This window comes from Trichoplusia ni, chromosome 7, assembly GCF_003590095.1.
Source record: "Trichoplusia ni isolate ovarian cell line Hi5 chromosome 7, tn1, whole genome shotgun sequence".
Lineage (NCBI taxonomy): Eukaryota > Metazoa > Arthropoda > Insecta > Lepidoptera > Noctuidae > Trichoplusia > Trichoplusia ni.
Genome location: NC_039484.1, coordinates 14,119,688 through 14,142,558, shown reverse-complemented (window position 1 = coordinate 14,142,558; position 22,871 = coordinate 14,119,688). Strand labels below are relative to the sequence as shown.

At 33.7% G+C, this 22,871-nt stretch overlaps 4 protein-coding genes across 4 annotated transcripts; 3 read left to right on the top strand and 1 right to left on the bottom strand.

The window, feature by feature from the left end:
* Positions 1–84: 84 nt before the first annotated feature.
* On the top strand, positions 85–5,914 carry LOC113495734 (dephospho-CoA kinase domain-containing protein). Its single transcript, XM_026874644.1, has 4 exons — positions 85–406; positions 2,333–2,624; positions 2,826–3,029; positions 3,583–5,914. Exons 1-4 carry the CDS (start codon positions 295–297, stop codon positions 3,668–3,670), a joined length of 696 nt encoding a protein of 231 aa, XP_026730445.1. The 5' UTR covers positions 85–294; the 3' UTR covers positions 3,671–5,914.
* Positions 5,767–6,812, bottom strand: LOC113495736. Its single transcript, XM_026874646.1, has 3 exons — positions 6,678–6,812; positions 6,519–6,575; positions 5,767–6,175 (listed from the first exon to the last, which is right to left on the bottom strand). The coding sequence occupies exons 1-3, from the start codon at positions 6,725–6,727 to the stop codon at positions 5,848–5,850; spliced, it is 435 nt and encodes a 144-aa protein (XP_026730447.1). The 5' UTR covers positions 6,728–6,812; the 3' UTR covers positions 5,767–5,847.
* Positions 6,813–8,424: 1,612 nt separating this feature from the next.
* Positions 8,425–10,669, top strand: LOC113496091. Its single transcript, XM_026875208.1, has 2 exons — positions 8,425–8,835; positions 8,932–10,669. Exons 1-2 carry the CDS (start codon positions 8,700–8,702, stop codon positions 9,279–9,281), a joined length of 486 nt encoding a protein of 161 aa, XP_026731009.1. The 5' UTR covers positions 8,425–8,699; the 3' UTR covers positions 9,282–10,669.
* A 1,573-nt stretch (positions 10,670–12,242) lies between these two features.
* On the top strand, positions 12,243–22,725 carry LOC113495905 (autophagy-related protein 9A; the record flags this gene model as incomplete). Its single annotated transcript, XM_026874905.1, is given in 13 exon segments — positions 12,243–12,747; positions 12,999–13,269; positions 14,142–14,262; positions 14,438–14,562; positions 15,251–15,378; positions 15,624–15,808; positions 16,155–16,333; positions 18,658–18,789; positions 19,831–20,005; positions 21,718–21,864; positions 22,049–22,103; positions 22,185–22,357; positions 22,615–22,725. Coding segments are annotated over 13 exon segments (1,974 nt in total), but the record flags the coding sequence as incomplete, so codon positions are not given.
* Positions 22,726–22,871: the final 146 nt, after the last annotated feature.

Genomic DNA, 22,871 nt, shown 5'->3' with positions numbered 1-22,871 from the left:
GTTAATCATAATAATCATACATGTGTGGCAACACCACTGTTAAGCTGTCACTACTGTCAGCAATACGTTTTAATATTAAAATTTGATCTTTAGAATGACGATAGGTAATTTGTTACATTCCCTCTGCATTTATGAATAAGGTATAACGTTTAAGTGTTAATAAATAATCTTAGTGTGGATTTAATTTGCAACAATATATAAAAAATTACGAGACGACCACGGACCTCAGACGTAACTAGCCTTATTTAAAATAGATATTTGGCTTCAGTACAGGGCACATTTTTAATAAACAAGATGTTCATTGTTGGTCTTACTGGTGGACTTGCGACGGGCAAAAGTACAGTATTATCAATATTTCGGGAGAATGGAATAGCTGTTATCGACGCCGACGAAGTAGCAAGGAAAGGTATGTGACTATGTTAATGTATAAATTATTCTCAGTGAAGTTGAATGATTAAAACTGATCGCTCGTTTCTCGTGTTTTACTCAGAGTTTTGCTTAATTAATCAGTCTAATAATAGTAACATTAGGCTGAAACAGAACTGGACAATCTAGATATGAGATTTTAATCAAATATTACATTATAATTATGCACTTTGTTCCCTTGATTTGGTAATCATTATTTTTGTGTTACATTAATTTATACTCATATTTTATCTATTACTGATAATTTAACAGAAAATATGTTAAGCATCATCTAGGTTGTTAAACCTCTAATCAGGTACCTAACTGAATTAAGTACAGATGTTTATTTAACAAATTTTATGCTTATGCGATGGTATAATAAAATTTGATAAGAAAGCAATGACATGTTTATTTATGGAAGCTCACACCCTGCAAGATACAATTGTGTTAAAATATGTTTGCTCAATCAAACTTTTGCAGCGTAGCGATTGCCTTTGCTATTTATTTTTTTGTCGCTAAGTATTAACATAATATACTACATTGTATGACAATACAACTTTGAAATACTAAAATATATTTAGAGCACTTCCTTATGATAATATCAGATGAGATACAAAAGCCTTTATCGTTTGAAACATGCCCATTATGTTCCAATACCTATAATCCATACAATAACAAGACATAGATTATTCTATTTGAAATTCAAATTAGTTATTTTGAATACTGAAAAAATACAGGTATTCAGTAGACAATTTGAGACCTACCTACCTTGACATCAAGTCTGACCTGACATATCTGATGCCCTTGCTTTCAAAACCTGAATATTGTTGTGTATGAATGGTGTAGTTATTTATTTATTACCTATTTTACAAGGCAAAGTGTGCAGAATATATTACTGAAGGGAAATGTTGCTTTTCTTTTGTGCTCTGCTAATTGTTTTTGCAATACCTAACTAGAATAATAACACCATGATTATACCTACTAGTGAGGCAAGCAATCATGGTGCCTGCAAAAGTTGTATATTTCAGTGGAAGCATTGATTTTGTAGTCTTTATTGTAGTTTTACCTTGGTTTTCAGTCATTTTTAATTTTTAAACAAATTTTAGACAAACTTACAGATACTTAAAGAAAGGTGAACTCTCTGTGGTACACAAAGACTGTTCTCCAATTCTATTTTGAATAATATACTAATAGAACCTTTCATTGCAATTAAAATATAGCCTAATTGTTTGTTACCTAAAGTTGGATAATAATGTGAATATGTCTTAGCATAAACAATGTAACCAATCTGCTTCTTGCTCAATTGCCGAAAGTTTCTTTTTTGTGTTATAAAAGCAATAGTTTCTGTGTGTATTTTTAAGCATTGCTGCAAGCAACTGCAATTTTAATAAAATTTTGTCTAATGGCAGCTTCTTGTGTATGTTATATGGTTTGATGTATAACCTGATTGCTGGTAGTTGCACCCCGCTAAAAAAGTAGGCTACTTGCTATCCTGGTTAATCCTGTCTAAAATGAAAAGTAAATGTAAAGTAAGTCTAAAATAAATGTAATGCATCCCTATCAAGCAAGGGTGACAGTGAGCTAGTTAGTTACAGTAGATACTGTGCAATAGTGCAGCTTCGCGAATTTATTTAGATCACATGATTATATTTTCGAATTATTAGTAGAATACATATTTTACAAAAAGCAATAAACTAATCAAGAAATAAAAAAAGTACTTACATAGTTTATTTGACCCTCCAAACCAATGATAATTTATACCTTGTTATTATTAACAATTAAGCAAATTTCTATTATTTGCTACTTGATTTTCAGTTCTACTTGAATAGATAGAACTATTATATAGTAACTATATTATATTTTGATAAATATACATATTTCTATTGTGATATATGCCTATAATTGTAAATGAGTATCTTCATTTCAGTGCTGGAACCGGGGACCAAAGCTTGGAAGGAGTTGAGGCAATATTTTGGAGAAGAAGTATTACTTCCAGACGGTAAAGTCAACAGGTTGAGGCTAGGTGAAATTGTGTTCGATGATATTGAGAAAAGGCGCAAACTGAACTCCATCACGCATCCAAGGATACAAAGCGCGATGATGAGGATGGCGATCACATACTTCTTTACTGGTCACAGCTACATAGTCATGGAAGTGCCATTGTTGTTCGAAACGGGAAAGATGTTGAACTTTATGCACAAAATCATCACGGTTGTTTGGTGAGTATCAATTTCATATTTTGTCCGGTCACATACGCGACAGACTTCTACCGCTGAGGGTGCCGTAAAAATAGGCAAAAAAAACAGATGACAGATGGAAAAAGAGAGTCTCAGTTATTGAGATCCGTTTTTATCCCTAAGAAACTAGAATTGTTCTCGTTTTCATTTGTTTATTATTTATATTAATTTTATGTATTTCAGTGAAGACCACCAACAGCTAGAAAGATTGTGCAAAAGAAGTGATTTGTCTGAGAAAACGGCTAAGAAGCGAATCAACTGTCAAATGCCTCTTGAAGATAAAGTGGCGAAGTCCCATTTTGTGATAGACAACTCGGGCAGTATGGCGACCACGCGACACCAAACGGAAGGCATCATTAGATTACTCAGAAGATCCAAATTTACATGGTATGTGTCAATCATTTTATGTAACATCTGTCTGGTCCCTATTCGTCACAGACCTCTATATCCATTCGCGATTCATTTTTGATACATATTTATTGGCTTTATCCGGTCAAAACTATTTTTTTATAGATTTTTTAACTATCTTCATTTCATAATATTGATTACTTAATAAATTCAACCAACTGTTCGACATCCACTAGAGATGTTTTAAGTGCAGCGCAGACGACAATCTGTGACGCACTTTTTAGTCTGGGGAAATGGAACTTATGCGAATATACGCAGTAACGCACACGCGCGTCATGCATACTTTGTGTGCGCCGCAGACTCGATCACACAAAAAGTGTTTCGTCTGCGCTGCACCTTAAATGTTTATAGAAGTTCAGTGACTTAAATACCTTCATTACCTTCGTCTATCATTATGGACTTTGAAAATCTCATCGTCCATTTGAAAGTACTTTAATTATTTGTAGAAGAAAAATATCTGTTATGTTAAGACTTAGCATCAGTACAGTATTAATTCTTGTGATACTTATGCAAACGTTTTACTTTATTCCAGGTATTTTCGAGCCATAATCGGGATAGCATTGTTATCAATATTTTTCGGCGTGGGTCACGTAGTCAGTAATATTATAAATCAGAAATAGAACTAGTTAATATAAGTATAACTAGATAACTGCGCGTGGATTTGTGCTCAAGCAAATATTTTGTTACATGAGTTACTAGCCATAGTAGACGTGTGTTGTTTTTATTTATTGAAGTGTACGTTATTGTTGTAGTCAGATGAGTGCTTTTATATTAATCATACAATCACCAGTGTTTGTTACCTATGTTAAAACTTTTGTACATTTGTTCATTGTTTAAATATAGATTTCGTTACACCTGAATATATGGTAGCATGACCAACGTAAATAAATATATTCTAAGTCTACGCCTAGCTCTATGGCAGCTTTAGAGTGCTTTAATGTCTTATCCAAAATATACAAAAGATGTGTCACGACGGAAAAATGAATTAAACTGTTCGTCCTGAGATCTCTGTCTAAAATAGTCAAGAAGTGCAATTATCAAACAATTTTTAGTAAGTTCTGCCTCGTTAACACGTATTATCACCGTTCTTCCTTGTCACATAGCATATATTCAGGTTCATATACACTCTAGTTAAAGATAGGTAAGTAGATACTTGCCAAAGCAATTATTTAGGATAAGTAATGAACATTAATCTTTTATGTATTGAAGCATACACTGTGTGTAGCGAACCTATAGTTATATTTATCGAGTAGGTGAAGGGATCGCTATAAATAATAGTAGATATTACAACGACTGACAATATAGCGTTAGCACATACATAAATATAGTAGTACCATATAGCCTTAATATTCAATTGCGAAGAAAACGCAACTTAATAACTGAAACATGAGTGGTGTCGTATACGGTTATAAATCGCTGGGTCTATGCAAGGTTTGGTGCGATTTTGTCGTATCTGCAATCGAATCGGGGACACAATAGCAGTGATGTACAAGACAAACGTGTATGCTCTAAACCCGTTTAGCGCGGTGAACCTTCCTGTTTACCTTCTTTTCACGTACATATTTTGTATTTGTGTGCGAAAGCGTCAGCTTCCAACCCCAATTCCGCTATTTAAAATCCGATCAGTTGTACTTGACATTTTAATGACTCGAATTAAAAATCATACTATAAACAGATATTGATTCTGATAGGACTAAGCCTACAGATCATATTGCAGACAGCACTCCGTTATATGTTATGCGTGTATGTAGTACTACTATACTGTGTCGTGCTATTCGTATGCGGGTAATGTTAAGCAATACAATCATATATTTAAATTTAATAAACATAAGCTTTACAAATATTATGACGAACGCTTTTAACGACAGTTCAAATATCATTGCAAACTAGCTTCAACAGCTAATTATTGCTTTGTGACATAAACAATTATTAGTGAAATGAAACACCAATAGATTAATAATATAAAATTGTACCTTAGAGTTATGAACTAGTGATAATAGTTCTTTTGAATTGTTAAAAATAATACATTTTATAGCAATATCAAGTATAACGCACATAATGTTTTACAAGAGTTATTGTTATTCATATACATATGGGAGATTGTTTTAGGTGCTTTTGCAGTGATATTGATACACAAACGTAATTTTGAATTAACCCACCTCTATAGACACCTGTGCTATGTTTCACTGATTAGAATAATGTAAACCAACAGCGTGTAGCTGAAATGGCCAATCATGTATTTATTTTTCTATTTAATATAATAAAGAATTTCTCCCGGACACAAACATTGCCTGTTTCATAAAAATGCCATCTCTTACTTTTACTAGATTATGGCTAAGGTAAGCTTCTTATTAAATATGATCGGGCTTTTAAGTTACACGTTGTATATATGGCATACTTAAATATATTCTAAAGATAACGCGCAATTAATGACTTCGAATTAATGCGCCTGGTGCGAATATTTTCTTATTACTATCTACATAGATTCTTGGCTTCTTAAAACAGATTCATAAGGTGCCTACTGAAAATAATATACACCCCCTTACAATAATACTGGGCCGGGGGCTCTCTGAAATTTTCAAAGAAGTTTTTCGTAAAACCCACGATACGAGACATTCCCAGCCATGAGCCCCTTTTTTGCAAAGGGGTGTATAGTAAACATATTTAGCTACCCGTTACCTCTTACCATAAAACAAATACACAAAAAACAATTATATTGTAATATAGATATTTATTATTTTTTACCGTAACTGGACAATAAAATTACATAGACATTCAGTATGAAACACGACAGATTTTACAGTTTGTTATTTATTTTATGTATGTTAGCAGTCAAGTTATTAAACGGTAATTTTGGTCTCATCCACCACGCTGTATTCTTTTGTGTGACTGGTGTCACGTGTTTGCGGTACACGAGGTTGATGGAGTTGTTGTTCGCTCTTAGCTCACCTCCAGGCGTTGTGTCCTCCGGATTTGGCGTCGGCTGTTGATCGCCGGCAGCCGTTGACTTTATCGATCCATTCTGGAATTGACTTGGTATATCGTCGTCTAGAGTGTTGTTGTCCTGAGGTGGCGGTACGAACACTTGTTTAACGGGGTCATAGCTGTATGATCCGAAAATGGCCCTAAAAAGAAAAAAAGAGAAATTAAATTCAAATTCCCAACCTTCGAACCTACTTAGACGCTGAATGATCGCACGCCTTACGATGATAGAACGAAACTGATAAATTTATTTTGTTAGAGATAGATACTATGTCACTCGGCATCGACAAAAACGAAGTGAAAAAAAATCTTGAATTGAATAAATTATTTTTAAAACAATTTTATCAATAGATGATAAAGAAAATGTCGTTCCTTTAACAAACAACATATTTTTTTTTACTAGCGCTCTACAAGTTATTTAACTATTAGAGCGAATAATAAGACACCCTTAGCTACATTTATAAACGAAATAATTTTTATACATACGGTTTAGCCCCTTCTTCTACTACAAAACGTTGTAGCACCTCTCTTTTTCCAAACACACTGGAAACGTTATAATAACCTTAAGATTATTCAATATCATCAATACATGTTCATTTCAAAGTACAAAAATAAAAGATATTAAGATATATTAAATATACATACTGGAACAAAGGCTGTAGAATACAGCACAAGCAAAAGATATAAAGAAGCATTTTCTATGCGAATAGTTAAACAAAAAACTGAACAGAACTTTCATATCGAAAACATTTTATCTTTCCTAACTCCTAAATTTTATTGTAAGTTATAAAAATAATCTTGTGAATTGCTCATACAAATAAAATTGCTTGTTTTTATGTACATAGGTACCTGCATTTTTTATATTATTATGCAATAACAGTAACTACTTCCAGCTTGTGTGTATATTTGTACTTAGTACTTAGTAATGGAGCCTAAAAGCATTAATTAAAATAAATCCTTCGATCGTTAGCTACCGCTTATCATCTGGAAATATTTTAAATAAATATATAAATAGACGATGACCGCTAGGCAAACCACCAGACACTGGGAGCCAGCGGATGGGCGGACTAGGAAGCGGTGGTGAGATGACCTAAAAGTTTACCGCGTGGTCTGGTTGTATGGTGGAAGGATTTGGTGTAGGTCTTTGCCGCCCAGCTGTAGGACTGTGGGGTAAATCTATATCTACACTAATATATAAAGCTGGAGAGTTTGTTTTTTTATTTGAACGCGCTAATTCGAGGACTTCCGTTTAAAAATTCCTAATTTAAAACTTCTAAAATATCCAAAAACAACTAAGAATCCGCTAGAAATTCTGCTCTAACCGCATGAAGATCGGTCCATGCGTTTAGGAGCTCCAATGCCATAGACGGACAAGGCAAATTGATTGAAAATTTTTTTTTAGAATCAACCTACCAAGGATAGTATGATACATGAAATAATAGGTAAGTGTATGTAGGAACTTAGTATTTTCTGTGTATTCGCATTGCTTTTTGTGTGGTATGAGTTTAAGAAGGTGACTTGCTTCGCGCAGTTGATTTTGAAAAGTAAGTATCTAATGGTTGTTTCATTATTAGTTCAACAGTAAGGCTGTTGGACGGCCCAAGGTCTTGGCTTCAAATTTCGTTACGTTAATTGCACTGGTCACACCAAATATCGATTATTTGGGCAAAACAATGTTTAAAATTTGTCTCTTGCAACTCTTGCATATCCAAATGTCAACCGATTAGGGCTGTTCGAGTTGGCGGAGAATTATATCGATATTTTATCATGCCCACGTCGTTGTCGTTGTCATCATGAGAATAACTCAAGACCAGGTATAAATAAATATATAAGTATGCATTTCAAACCTTGAGGTATAAATAAACAATGTATCTGAAGATCTATGATGCATACACTACTCGCAAGTCACTTTGTGGCTTTTTCGAGTCGCGGAAAATTCAAAATGGGGCCCCGTGATCATATTAGTCGCTGGAAACGAGGGACGAGTACAATGAGGCTACATGAGGCCGCACCAAGTAACGAGTAACGAGCGACTGCATGAAGCAGCGACTTTTCAAGTAGCGGGAAATTTAAAAATGGGGTCGCGTTATCAGATTTTTCGCTGCAAACGAGCGACTAGCGACTCATGAGGCTACGCTTTTATATAACTGTTACCTCGTAGCCACTGAGTTATGTTATAAATCTGGCGAGTCGTTTATCTACTGAACTAATGATTTTAGTTTACATCACTCGTTGATAAGGAATGATATTTACATCGTTTTTGTAATTTTTGATCGTTTCCTATTCTAATATGTCTTACTATTAGATATTTTTCAAGGCGGTTTTTAGTGAAATGGAACGTAACATAAAATCAATAAATTCGGCTATCGAAACATTCTCATTTGGGGGTTTGGCGCAACCCTAACTGTCATCCAAATGAAATGACAAAATTGACACAAGTAAAGTATAGCGGGGAGCCGGTTAGTTTGTTGCCCGTCGGTCGATTGACTCGATTGATCGGGCAGGTCCAATCTCAGTGGATTCTTACAGTCTTTTAAGAATACACACTACATATTTTTACTGCAATCTACATCGAAAAAACAACGTATAGTGTTTAAAAAGTAATAAGTTCTTTATTTACTTGTGATTTCTCCATCATCTATATATTTGTAAATATAAAATAATAATATGACAATGAAGAGGGGGTCCAAAAACAAGACAAGGAAGGAGAAAAAAGGCCCGAAGCCTCCCAGGCCAAAAGCACTGAGGAAGACTCATGAGGAGCTTGCGCGTATCATGTTTGGAGAGGAACCCGAATTTCAAGGTACGTTAATAAACTGCTAGAAAAACATAAAGCCTTTTTTTTTGTTTTGTAAATAATGTTTAACTTGATGTATCTATATTATGTTGTCTCTTTTAGGCATGGGCTATTACGTACAAGACAACACTGCTCTATTAGATCTCCCCTATGTGGGAATTAATGATATAAATAGAGATCCAAGAGACCTCGAAGTCCTGCCTTCTACAAGTCAACCACCTATTCCACCGATCCCCTCCCTATTCCGGGCGCTGCCGATACATAATCAAAGTGGGAAGCTGGTACTGCGAGGATATTTTAACGAAGATGATGCACTATGTTTCCAAAGTATGTATCCTACCAATGATGAGCAATTAATCCTATGGTTTTTCCAGTATCTTGCGTTTAAAGATCTGAATTCCGATTTTAATTGGATGATAAGCTGCTTAGTGCCAAAGTATGGTGATGAGTAAATGACCATAGATATTATTTTTATTTACAGCAAACCCTATGTAGTAATCTCATTTTAGCTCAACCTTTTTAAGCAGTCCATGACTCGAATTTAAATGTATATGTATAACTAATTTATGTAAATCTCAGATGGACAACATTACCAGCCTATTTTAAGTTAAGCTTGTATTAAACCATATAATATAATTACATTTGTACATTTTTTTTTAAGCATTTTGTTGAAATACTTCGCAAAATTCTCTAAGAATATAATAAGGTCTGTATGTAATCATTTTAGCTAAAATAACTCGAATATCTTCTTTATTTACAATGTATTCTTATAAGCGTAATGAATAGATAAGTTTTAAGTTATAGTACTTTTAAACTAATTAGTGATTATCTACGTAATATTATATTCATGTATAATCAGTAGAACCCAATCAGCTATCAATCCTAACAATTTAAATTACTATTGAAAACAGTATCAATAAATTTAAAAATGGTTTTACCTTCAGAAATGAAAGTAATTTAAACAGGGTGTTTTATTTTGAGTGTCAAATGGATTACCCTAATGTAGTCCAAAAATTTTAAAATCAAATTTTGTTAGAACACCACGAAATGATGAAAAGAAATATTCAATGTCATCTGAAGACGAAAATGGTCACAATAATCATAATTATTGTGATCAATAGTAGGTGTAAGTTTTATATTGAACTTATGGACTAATATGCACATTGTGCAAGTGTGATACTTAATAGTAAGTAGTGTTTAACTGATCTCTTGAATTTTAATCATAAGTAACAAGTTTGCCCTGAAACATCATGTTACTTGCTAACACTTGTGCACTATCAAAGACAACAACGTAATTTTAAAAACAATTTTAACTGCAAAATATCTTTCACAAACCTTTTTATTTGTCAATCAATCAATGTCAGTAGTCAGTAAGAAAGAATAATGTAGTTCTGAATAAAATGTAACCAATTATATGTATCTTTCCTATGCTATGAATAAATACTTCTGAATACACATTATGACTGCTTACATGAGGCATTTATTATTTGTATGCTTATTTTAATAAATAAATTATTTGTTAAAATGTGTTATGTTGAATAAGTTTATTATGTGTGCATTATGAGTTATTTCCAATTAGAATCAATTCCTTCTTGGAATGTAGGGAGTGGAAGATCCAGGACTTACTTTGATGTCAATGATTTCCTTGTTGCCTTCAGATAACACACTACTGTGTAATGTGCTATTTATTTTTATTATTGCGGTATTATTATTGTCAATTATCAATTTTGTTATAATAAATCTTTGTTTAACCAGTCTGTGTATAGTAATGTAGCATCTTTATAAAATATAAGTGTATTGTAATCCACCATGCTATGCAAATAAATGATATTTATTATGATTGCTGTTTTTCTGCTACTAAAACTCCTATCTATAAATTTATACTGCTCATTTGTATGCATGAATTCATGCTTGATGAATTAAATCATCTGGCATCCTAAATTAAATAACCTACTTTGAGAAATACCTGGATAACTATGATATACTCTAAAGCCCTTATAAAACCTTAAACCAGACCATTAGGTATCCAGACCAATGTCTGTAAACAGAAAAAAAAAATCTATAAGCAAGAGGGTCCTGTTTTACCTTTGAAAGGGAATAGTAGAAACTAAATTTTGTATTCCGAGTTCCTCACATGAACAAATTAATTCAGGTTTTTCTAATATTCTTAACATAATGTTGTGTGAAAATATTTTATTCTAGTTGGACTATGAATATTAAGTTAAAGTAACTCCTTCCGCATTTGGTGTGCAGCAGGGCAAAAATTAAAACTAGAGCTAAAATACAAAAAAAAAAAATATTTCGACAAAGATATTTCCTAAGAAGATCACTTTTTGCCCCGGCCTATCCTTGAACATTAAACAAAGCTTGAATTATGCATGTCTGACCTCAGACCATTTTTAAACAGCTCAACCTTGATAGTTACACTTTTTACAAAGCACATCATGTTCATCCGGGCTGTGGACAGTTGGTAACCAAGACAATGATAAATATATTATATGAATTACCATATCATGGTGTACTGAATATATCTGTGAGCATCTTGGTTAAGGATTGAGAATCGGAAAACATCGATTTTTCATACCCCCTTTTATTCCCTGGAGCTCATTTTTATGGCAAAACAACATTTGCTGGGAGAACGAGTGTTTGTATTAGATATCCTAAGCTCAGATTTTGTACCATAACCATATAGAAATCTTTTGTCTACAACAGAATTATTTCGTAACAAGAATTAATTATAGTCTATTTTGCTTCCCTGTTATGCTTTTATTTACGACTATAAGACTTCATCAGATTTTGATGAAGTTTGTGTTTTGTTAGCTCAGATTGAAGGAAAGGATATAGGGTACTTATTGCCACGATATCCAAACATTAAGGACCACGCAAGCAGCAGCAACAGCAATATTTAATTCTGTAAATTACTAAATTCTGGCATACAAAGAAAATGAAACGATCTGTTTTGTTGATGTCGGTTTGACAATGACATCTACACCACACATTCGTCGTTCCGAAATTAGCCTAACTTGCAAGTTTCCTTTTAATGTAATTAATGGAATTATATTAAAACTAAACTTTATAAAGTCTAGAGATATAAATTTATATCACTTACAGTGTTACACTTAAATTAAAGTTTAAACCGACTCTTTTATAGCGTCCTTATGTAGAGAATTACATATTTAGGAACAAAATAAAATTTTTACCTTGGGAGAATTGTAATAAATTGCAAAAATTTTGTGCCGACTGTTTATAATTCTCTCAACTGTAACCTTCTAGTCTGATATAGATAGAGGAGCTAATTACATTAAAATCCATCAAATGTACTGAATTCGTTCTTATGCCAATCTTCGTAAATGCACCATGTAGTGTAAATTTTCTAAAAAATTCTGCGTGAAAACGAACCATTGTTTGAGAAAATTAAGCTGTCATTCGTGGTTTATTTTCGTCATTTGTGTAGTGCATTCAATCTATATTGTTGGGGACTTACAAAATTCCATGTATCCTTGAACTTATTTTACTAATTTTGATAAAAAGAAAAGTTATACGTGTAAAAAACAAAAAAAATATAGGCGATGTACAGTTTTCAAGATTAATTAAAATCCTTTGTATGAATATTCAAACTTTGTTGTGTTGTAAACTTATTTTTCGCGTTTCTGGGACGAAGTCAAGAATGTGTAGATAGTAAATGGCTTCTGCATATAGCGATTAGGCGTAGAAACGATTTGTTTTGTTTATATTTTTGTGTTAATATGGCTCACTTCGGAAAACGCGATGTTACGTACAGCGCACTTAACAACGAATTGACACCACCACTGGCGGGATTGGCGGATATCACTAATGCAGCCCCGACTATTATCACGCTGGACCATGAACATGAGGATGCCAATAACGTTATCATCCATAAAGTTCCCAAAAATAAAGGTTAGTGCAAGACATGTGTTACTTTGATATGCCTTTGTTCACTTCCACATGATAAACATAATAAGGCAGTATTGTTTTGGCGTGATGTTTGTTTACCCAAGGCCATTTAGATTTTTTTGCTAAATCATCAGCTTTCTATTTATGCTTTAATTGTTGACTTCATTCAATTATAGATTGTGCTTTGTAATGGTTTAATCTGCATAAAAATGATATTAAGTAATGTTTAAGTTTCAAATTTTTTCTCTTTGCAGGAGGATGGACTCATATAGAGGATCTAGACTCATTTTTTACAAGAATGTATAGATACTATGTTCGTGGTGGATTTTATCCAATGATAATGTCAGATTTATTTTATTTGTTGCAATTTATTTTCATAGTGTGGTTTTCCACATTTTTGGTGTATTGTGTAGATTATACAAAGTTGTTTAGAAATGATCCTGATGCCAACAGAAGTGAGAAACTAAGTTTAAATGAAGTAATATATTCACCTGCAGTATGTGTTGAAAGTATTTCATGGAAATGGTGAGTACATCTTTGTCTTGATTGTTAATTTACTATACACTAGGGTTGATATGTCAATGTATGTCTAATAAAACATGGCTGTGGCTGTAAATTGAAACCTTTATCCACAATCCTTGACTTAAAACTTTAATGCTATTACAATCTTCCTTGTTCAACTTTTTATTCAAAAATTAAAGTGATGCAAAGAGGGTTAATTCAAAGCAAATCACAGTCCATTGCTTTTGTGAATTTCAATATGCTCTGCTGTTGATAGGGGCAACTGCAAGCCTTTATACTCCAATTTATTTAACTAGCAATCTTAACAAGAACTTGTTAGCTCCCAATTGAGATGTGCAATTGTGCAGCTCTGCGAATTATGTCAATGACTTGTATGAAATTGCTCCATGAATGGCATACACCAACATTGTCCAATCCACCTATTGAGCTTCAATAAATACCACATGGCAACTAAAACCAGTTACTACATAGATTTTATTTTAATTTACACAACAAGCTCTTAAATTTTGGGTCTGATATTAAATCTCTTAAAGCAAGAAAGTATTATCAGTAAATGATCAAAGGTATAGTTATGCTGAGCCTTCAATTTAATCAAGCTATGTTTCACATGCGAATGTCTGGTACAATAATACTAATACAAAAAAAAAGAAAAAGTATTTTTTTGTTTACACTCATGCCAATGCTACTTCTACCTAAGCCTTATGTCTTAACATGTAGCTTTTGTCTAAGCCTAGGTAATTTTAATACTCTGAGCGAATGCACTGTGTATGCTGTTTAAGCATCTTTGTTCCAATTGATTTTCAGCAAATATTAATGAATATTATCAATTTGTAAGAAGTGATATATGGTATATTTAAATGTTATATTGTTTTCAGGTGGTTTCTCGTCACATTATCTGCAATTATTTGGTTGATGAGGCTGGTGATAATTGTATACCATTTATATTATGCATATGACACAAAATTATTTTATAATAATGCATTAAAAATTAAAGAGGTGAGTGTGTTATGGTTATATGTAGTTAGTTATAGTATGTACAAACCATTTCAATTTAGTTTCAACTCTTGTAGTTAGATCAATACTTGAGGGCCTACCACCATATTGTCTCAAAGCAATGTTATTGTAGTTATGTTCTATGAATGCTAATATATAAAGTGTAATAATGTTTCAGAATGATTTGGTTTGGATAAACTGGTCGACTATACAGGAGAGAGTGCGAGAAGCGCAGCCAGAGCATCACATGTGCGTCCATAAGCAAGAGATCAACGAATTAGATATATATCATCGAATACTCAGGTATTAAATTAATAACTCGCATTTTTCCAATTTACTGATTCAAGAATACCCTACGTTCGAAAATTGGTGACAGACAGGAAGCTTGTCGCATTAAGCGCCAATTGACGTATGTTAAGTTTTAAGTTCTAGATAAAAAAGAGTAATAGCAAATGTAGACATCTATATAATGCCAAAGACAGCTGAAATATTTCAAATTCATATAAACTGTACAGCAAGGCATTACTGCTTCATGACTTAAACATTTTCGTCCCTTGTCCAGATTGCATGTTTCTGAAATGAATTATGCATAATGCATATTTTTAGGTAGGTGCGATGTCCATCCAGCCCAGTCATGCTCTGTCTTATCTATGTTTATCATTCTTAAGAGTTTATTTACATTGACATGAGAACTAAATACCAATCAATATGTTTATGTTTAACCTTTTGCATTTGGATTTCTATTTGATATATCATAAACATCTGTAATACTCTGCAGAGGTCAGATGAATCAATGGTATCACTGAATATGTTGTCTGTCTATTATCTTAAAGAAATCTTATTTTTAGTTTGTAGTTTTCAATGCAGAAATATAAAAGAGTTAAAATGAATTCTTAAGATAAAAAATATGCTCATTTACTGTCTTATAATTTTCAAGACTATTTGCAATAATTCCCGTATATGCAATAACAAGTGTTTTTTTTTGTTACAGATTTACAAATTACATGGTGGCGATGGTCAATAAAAATCTACTTCCTCTTCAGATACATGTGCCTTGTATTGGTGACTTCCATTATTTATCCAGGGGTTTGAAATGGAATTTAGAGTTTTTGTTATTTTGTAAGTTTATTTTATATTATCATTGAGTGAAATATCATACTCCATTTTTTATTGATTAATTTTTCATTCCATTCAAGTATTGCAACTTTGAATTGCAGTAAACAACAATGCCATGATATAAAATTAATTGTTTTGTCATACTATCAATTACTCACATTCAGTCATCTTTATTTTTAATACCGTTATATACTCCTTTACTCTTTTCTCTATCTAGATGTATATTAATAATCTGTTATACTTCACAGACAGTCCTTGGAGTCCCTGGGAGAACTGTTGGCAGCTCCGAGGCTGTTACAAAGATCATTCGAAACGGATGACATTAGCGCGACAGTTAGAGAGGCAGATACTGTTACTGGCGTTAGTGAACCTACTGCTCTCGCCACTTATACAGGCCTGGCAGATACTCTATTTCTTCTTTAACTATGCAGAGGTTAGTTTTAAACAAGATACATTGTAAAATTAGTTTGATGTATGAGTGTTGTTGTGTTAGAATACTGATTAACATATCTCATGTTATGCGCTGTCATAAGTTTTAGTTTAAGACTTGTAATCACAGATAATTTGACGACAATCTCCAGATTACTGAAGTAATTGACAGAGCATTGTAAATTCCGAGCCTGACTAAACTTCAAAGTTCTGTTACAGCGAAAACGAACTAAAACCTCTATTTAATATATCTACCAATTGTAGTTTAACACAAGTAGTATTTCTTACATAACATAACACTTTAATTCCCTTTAATTTTATTAACCTAGTCACATATTTTACTGTTCCAGTTAATAAAGCGATCGCCGGCGTCGCTGGGCCTCCGGACGTGGTCGCTGTACGCGCGCATCACTCTGCGCCACTTCAACGAGCTGGAGCACGAGTTGCGCGACCGACTGAACCGCGCCCACAAGCCAGCGACCAAATACCTCGCCAGCTTCTCATCGCCAATCACCACAGTTATCGCCAAGTAAGGGAACATAATGTAGTTTTATGTGTGTTTCAAGAGTGGAACCCGTTCTTATTCATCATCATCATCCACTGCCTCTGTCCTCCCTCTGCTGGGTACAGGCCTCCCCTTTCTTTTGCCAATTTCTACATTCCTGTGCTAGCCTCATCCAGACTCGACCCAAGACATTTACTATTTAGGTCTTGAAGGCTTGTAGGATAATTGTCAATAGGGAATCCAGTCTTTGTTAAAGACGTACACGAGTACACTACACAGGTCCAACGTTCAGAAACCTTGTTCTGTGTTAAACCTAAAATGTGCTCTCTAGGGACTGTTTTATCAAGGGTGGAACCCGGAAAGATGCAGAACTGTCGCATATTGTCGATATAAATAATGAAATTTTGTATTGAATACGAGGACTAGTTGCTGATTAATAGGGTCTTATAAATACATTGTCTGTATCAAAATATATCTCATGTTGTATGGTCGCGGTTTTCCTAGCGGCGCAGTACATAGTTTAATCATTTAAGGTTTTTGCGCAGTCAAAAGCTTAAATATGAGGCTGGATTAAGAACTTTTAGGGATGTAACGTTTATACTTTCTACCAATTGAATATCGGCCTAAATATGACTTGTAATGCATTAAGTAATCAGGTAATGATAAGTTGTGTGCTTAGCTTTTTGTAAACTCTTGCGTATTTATATAACGTAAACAAAGATCATGTATGGGTATTCAACACATCGTTTTCAAAGAGGCTACGAAGAAGATTTTCAATCGTCTGTAATGGTTTCATTATTTTCTTAATGCCTTGTCCAAACTATGCTGCCAGCGAAATATTCTCATAAAACCTCAACAACATGTTTTTTCTCTTTGCTTCTATGACAACTTTTCTATTTTACAGACCGATAAGATAAAAAAAATGTTTAAAGGCATAAAACAAAGTTTTAGTTATTTCTCTATTATCCTATCTTTTCTTTATTATCCTACATAGTAAATAATCTTAGATATACGAATAGGTATATATCTATTTTATACTAAAACGCAATATGTTCTATAGATTATTACGTAGTGTTATCTTAATGCGTAGATAGTATGATTCACAACTTATTGATATAAACTAGTGTCAATGTCAGCGAATCAAAGGAGAGCGGAACAAAACAAAATCATACAAATTGAGAGAACGAAAGAAGGTCGTTATGTTAAATTTAGTTGTAATTTTAAATCCTTGTAGAACTATTCTAGAAGGTCACGTTCGTCACGAAAGAAGTATGTGTTTGGCATTTCTATTATAAATAACATTATATTATTATTAGGCTTTTCCATCTGGTTTCTATTATATTGTAGGTCAATAATTAATATAGCCTGTTTGTCCCAGTTACCTAATGCACGAACAACAAGTAGACAACACATTAAGACTCAATTATCTATTACTGGCAACTAATGACATTTTACGTAAATAATGTCGTTCTATTTCAATACCGCAATGTTTATTTTTGATAAAAACAAGAAGCCATTTGGCACTCGCTCCGTTACAAATTTACACTAATGATCAGTGTTTTGCTATGTCATTCGCGTTGCTTTGACTGGTGAATGGAATATTTACGTTTTTGACGCAGTTTATTAATTGATTATATTTATTTTACACTTTAACATAATTTATGATAACGTCATTTGTGATATAATTTTCTATTTGTATAAAGGAGATCAAGTTCACGCACACACTGACCTACATTTTATATACGTGACAAATAGCATGCTACTTGTTTTATATAGTAAAATGGATAGTAAGGTGTTAATGCCAAATGCAGTAGTTAGCCGTGCGAGTTTAAATACACGAAACGCAAAAATCCAGGAGAGCTAGATTTATGTATGAAGCATTTTTATGTAATATTTTTTTACATATAATCTCGTTCTCGCTTAAAAGCTAGTGTACTGAGTGAGAAACTTTATTATATATTCATCTAAAGGCGAAGGAAAACAATTTGAGTAATCCAAATTCCACCTAGAAATAAATTTGGTTTCTGAAAATCAAAATGGTCATCGATACCTTCCCTAATTGCGAAGAGATTTGTCTAGCATTGTTTCGACTTATGCTAGCTTATAAAATAAATATGAACAGAGTAGAATTTACAGGATAAAGGGAGAAAGATCTTCAATCTGAGGACAACATGAGCTGATAATAATAATATTAAAGGTTTCATTAAGGCCTCTGCTTTTGGACCTTGGACCCTAAAAATTACCGGGTTTCTTCCCTTGGTTTTGCTCCTGTCTTATGAATAAATATGATAGTTCTTGTATAAAACATTTGTATTATGTATTTGTATTTCACGTGTATTATGTTTCAGGAACGTGGTGTTTCTCTCGGCGAGCGTGCTGGGCGTGCTCGTCGTGTTGTCGGTGTATGACGAGGATGTGCTGACTGTGGAACACGTTCTCAGCATCATCACGATACTTGGTTGCATATTGGCTGGCGCTAGGTCAGTATACTGGTTATAGATTTATATGGACATGCCTGTTAGTCTAGATTTTGGTGGCCAGGATAGTGATGTTATGTTATCGGTTCTAACCTAGGACAAAAATATTTGTTTGATGATGACGATCATCCGTCTGTATCGGTGAAGTGCGTTTATCAGTTGTCTGGCACTCATAATACAAATTTTTCTCAGATTGAAACCATATGGTGTCGAGTGAAAGTAGTTGAATATTATTATTATAGGCAACGCCTCGCGGTATAATGCGTAGCCTCTAGGTGTATTAATCCTGCGTGCCATCGCCATACCTAATTTTATGAAAATCGGTGCATTTGTTTAAGTGTCAAGGGTAACCAACATAAGTAAAACTCAAGAAGATTCCGTTTTATAAAGTGTATGTATAAGTTTATTTGGTATTTATTATTAAGTGATTGACATGGTTGCTTGAAGTTTACATAAAGTTTTGCAGATACTTACTGATTAAATTTCTGTGCTAACGATTGAAAATTCGAGATGAAACAAACATGGCAGTTTATTGCGATTTGCAAAAAATTGTCATGAGCAAAGTGACATGTTAACAATTTCTAACGTGTTTGTAGAAATTGTGCCTGCGAGATAAGTTATGAAGTGGTTTGTGTAGTTTATTAAATGTCGGTTTCATTTTTATATTCGTTATTAATTGCACAACCGATTAAATATAGGTTACTTACTTGTTTTTGTGATTCCAGTATAGATATGATGGACAATAAGCGTAAAAATAATGAGCGTATTCAGTTACATCGATATCATTTCAGTGGTTTAGATAGACAGACTGTAACATACAAACACATGCTTGTTTCGCGTAGGATTCACAAAGATTCTCAGATCAAGAGTCTATGGATTGAACCAGCGTAATGGCGCGCTCATTCAGTTTTGCGTGTTGAGTTTTAACACTCAACTCTTCTTATATTCTCCTTTTTGAATTGCGCATTTAAAATATTAATGTACCTGTCTGTCTATCTTATAATAAATAAATAATAATTAAACACACATATAATATATTTTCAGGGCTCTAATAGGTGAAGAGGAGCGTTTAGGTGGTGGTTGTACAGGCCCTGCTCGCGGTGAGGAACTGTTCGTACAAGTGCTTGGTCACGTGCACTACCTGCCCGCCGCGTGGACTCGCCGCGCTCATACCAAGGACGTAGCCGCCCACTTCCAGCAGCTGTTCCAGTTTAGAGCCGTACGTTGACCTTGTAGCTGTCGTCTTCTTACTTCACCTTTAGGCGTCCTCCCAATAGACCCATGTTATATGACAAGGGGAAATGATTAATAATAATAATAACCTGAATGATTTCGGTCTCGGTGGCAGCTGTTGCAATATCACAGGCATCTGCAACCTATGTTTTACTGCATAATCGTGTTCAGATAGGTGAACATTGATTGGAGAGAGATCAGGTGCTGGATCAATATTTTAAGTGACTTTTGGTATATGGGAGCTGTGATACTGATTTCTATTTCAGGAGTATCAGAACATCAGCACTTCAGGAATGATTCATTTAATCTTTTTACATATTTTACTTAATTGAAAATGTATCTATCTTTTTACATTAATAGTAGCTACATTGGTCTTTTGATGTATTTATTTGTAATATTATTTGATTGAATTTCTCTTGTGTATGTAATATATAAAATACGGATTTATGACTAGTCATTATAAGTATAAGCGTTAAGCCAATGCGTAGCGGTGGAGTTTCTTACAAATATTTACTCGACCAGTGATAAATTATAATTATCATTTGTTAAATCTCATGCCAAGCACTACTAATTGATTGTGGTTGGAATAAAAGTTCAAATTGGTTCACCTGACTAAAAAACGAATATCACCAGCCTCAGCTGCGACTTTCATAATTATCAACGTTTTGCATCCGAACTACTTTTTCAAACTAGTTATAAATATTTTACATACATCTATTTATACCTCCTAAGAATTGATCAAAAATAAGTTGGTGTTCATCTACTGCTAATGGTTAGCAGTCAGCTCAACATTTTCTATTATTTTATGGCATTCAGCGTAAGACAAGGAAACTGATCTACAGCGGAATGATTGTATCTAAGAGTAGTTAATAAATCGAACCGTATATTGAAGTAATTGCATGATTGACGATTGATCAATAAAGATTCCTTAGCATGTTATCTTAGTCGATGTTTTATACCGGTAGTAATATTTAATTATTTAGTTAGTGTTCTTCCACTTCTTTTGTATACTTAAACAATATTTTATATGTGCATTTGAAATTTGGTTATGTTTAAAAATACACGTACAAAATATTTTATTTTTGAATTGTCGCTGATTTTGTAAAGCACGAACTAAACCTAAATTAAAATCTGATATTTTAAGCATTTTACTTTAGTGTGTCGATAGCAAACTTTAATATAAAAAAACAGACATTTTAAGAGCAAGTACTGGCGTAGATTTTTAAATGAATTATTTTATTTCGCACTGCATGAACACTAAAATTTATTTTTTCAAATGAATATTCATAATATTTAAACCTGCTTTCACAAGAAAAGTGGAGTAAATAAAATGAAATATTGCTGTAATCAATATAGTTTACATTAAAAAACAGAATCGGCGACAATACTTTACAATCCTCTATCAACATTTTCAATAACCTAGCCAGTATTGCTACTTTACTGACAAGGACAAAGCAATATCAAAACATGCCTTAACATTACCTAATTGTAACTTCAGTTTAGCTCTCAGAAAATATCCACTATTGCGTTGTCTTGAAAGTTCCTAAAGTTTGGTATCTCGTAAGTGATGACATTACATCGTTTTCGTCAAAATATACGAAAAACGACGCTATGACTGAAAAACACTTATCAGATCAACTTAACAGAGTAGTCTGGTTGCCCGCTGGGTTGTTGATGTGTTCTCAATGTATATTGTAGGTTTACATCGTGTTCGAGCTTCTGAGTCCCCTGCTGTGTCCGCTAGTGTTGTTGTCGCTTCGATCCCGCGCCCTGGACATTGTTGACTTCTACCGTAACTTTACCGTCAGCGTACTCGGTATCGGAGACGTTTGCTCCTTCGCTCAGGTAATAATAACATGTCTTATATAATCGCTGCAATTGCATGCTTTGTAAGTTTAAACTTTATGCGTAAACAAATAAAGCAGATGTTACAATAGCAATTGCGTAAAGGCGTTGCTTTTGGTATAGCGTTTCTTTTGGATGTGGATAGTTTGTATGCTATTGCCTATAAATGTGAGCATTGTTACAGTTGGACATTCGTAGACATGGTCATCCTGATTGGCACACAGCCGGGAAAGCTAAAGGTATTTATTTTCAGCAATTAACATACATTCTCCTTAAGTGATACTTTGTGGTACCCTAAGTTAACTTAATATTTTGTCCAGCATCAAACGGCAATACTCAATACGACCAAGGCGAAGGTGGGAAGACGGAGCTGTCGTTGGTAGCCTTCTCATGCCGACACCCGGGATGGCAGCCGACTGAACCGTCGCAGCGACACTTCTTACGCTCACTGCGACAGAGCATGCATCACGCTATACCAGCCAACAACCATCTCGTGAGTAGTTTTACTAGGGATATACTACGATATCAAAAACCTTTAAAAATAAATATCCCGTGATCATTAGACAAAAGACATTAGAAAATTTATTTGTCTATATGTCAAACTTGAGGCCAGTTGCTGCGAGTTCGTAATTACTTTCTAGATTAAGAGAGAAGTTACAAGAATAGAATAGACTAAACGATTATTGTTCCCAGTAGCCGCTAAAACTGTTTGAGATGGATTTGAATTTGAATGTATTTGTGTGTTTTCAGAATAAAACAATGCTGGGCTCGTATATACAACAAAGTTTGTTTGGTGCTGTCACTCCTCTACCTGCAGTTCTATCGTACTACCCACAACAGAGACCGCAGTACAGATTGCCAGTCAGTATCTATAAAGTATTCAGAATTATTTAATGTAACAATCTCCAAATTTCTAAAATAGCCGGTTAACGAAGAAAAACACGTTGTTTTGGTGACCGAAGGCTTATTTTGTTTCTTGGCTCATTTTGTTTGTCCGTTTAAAATTT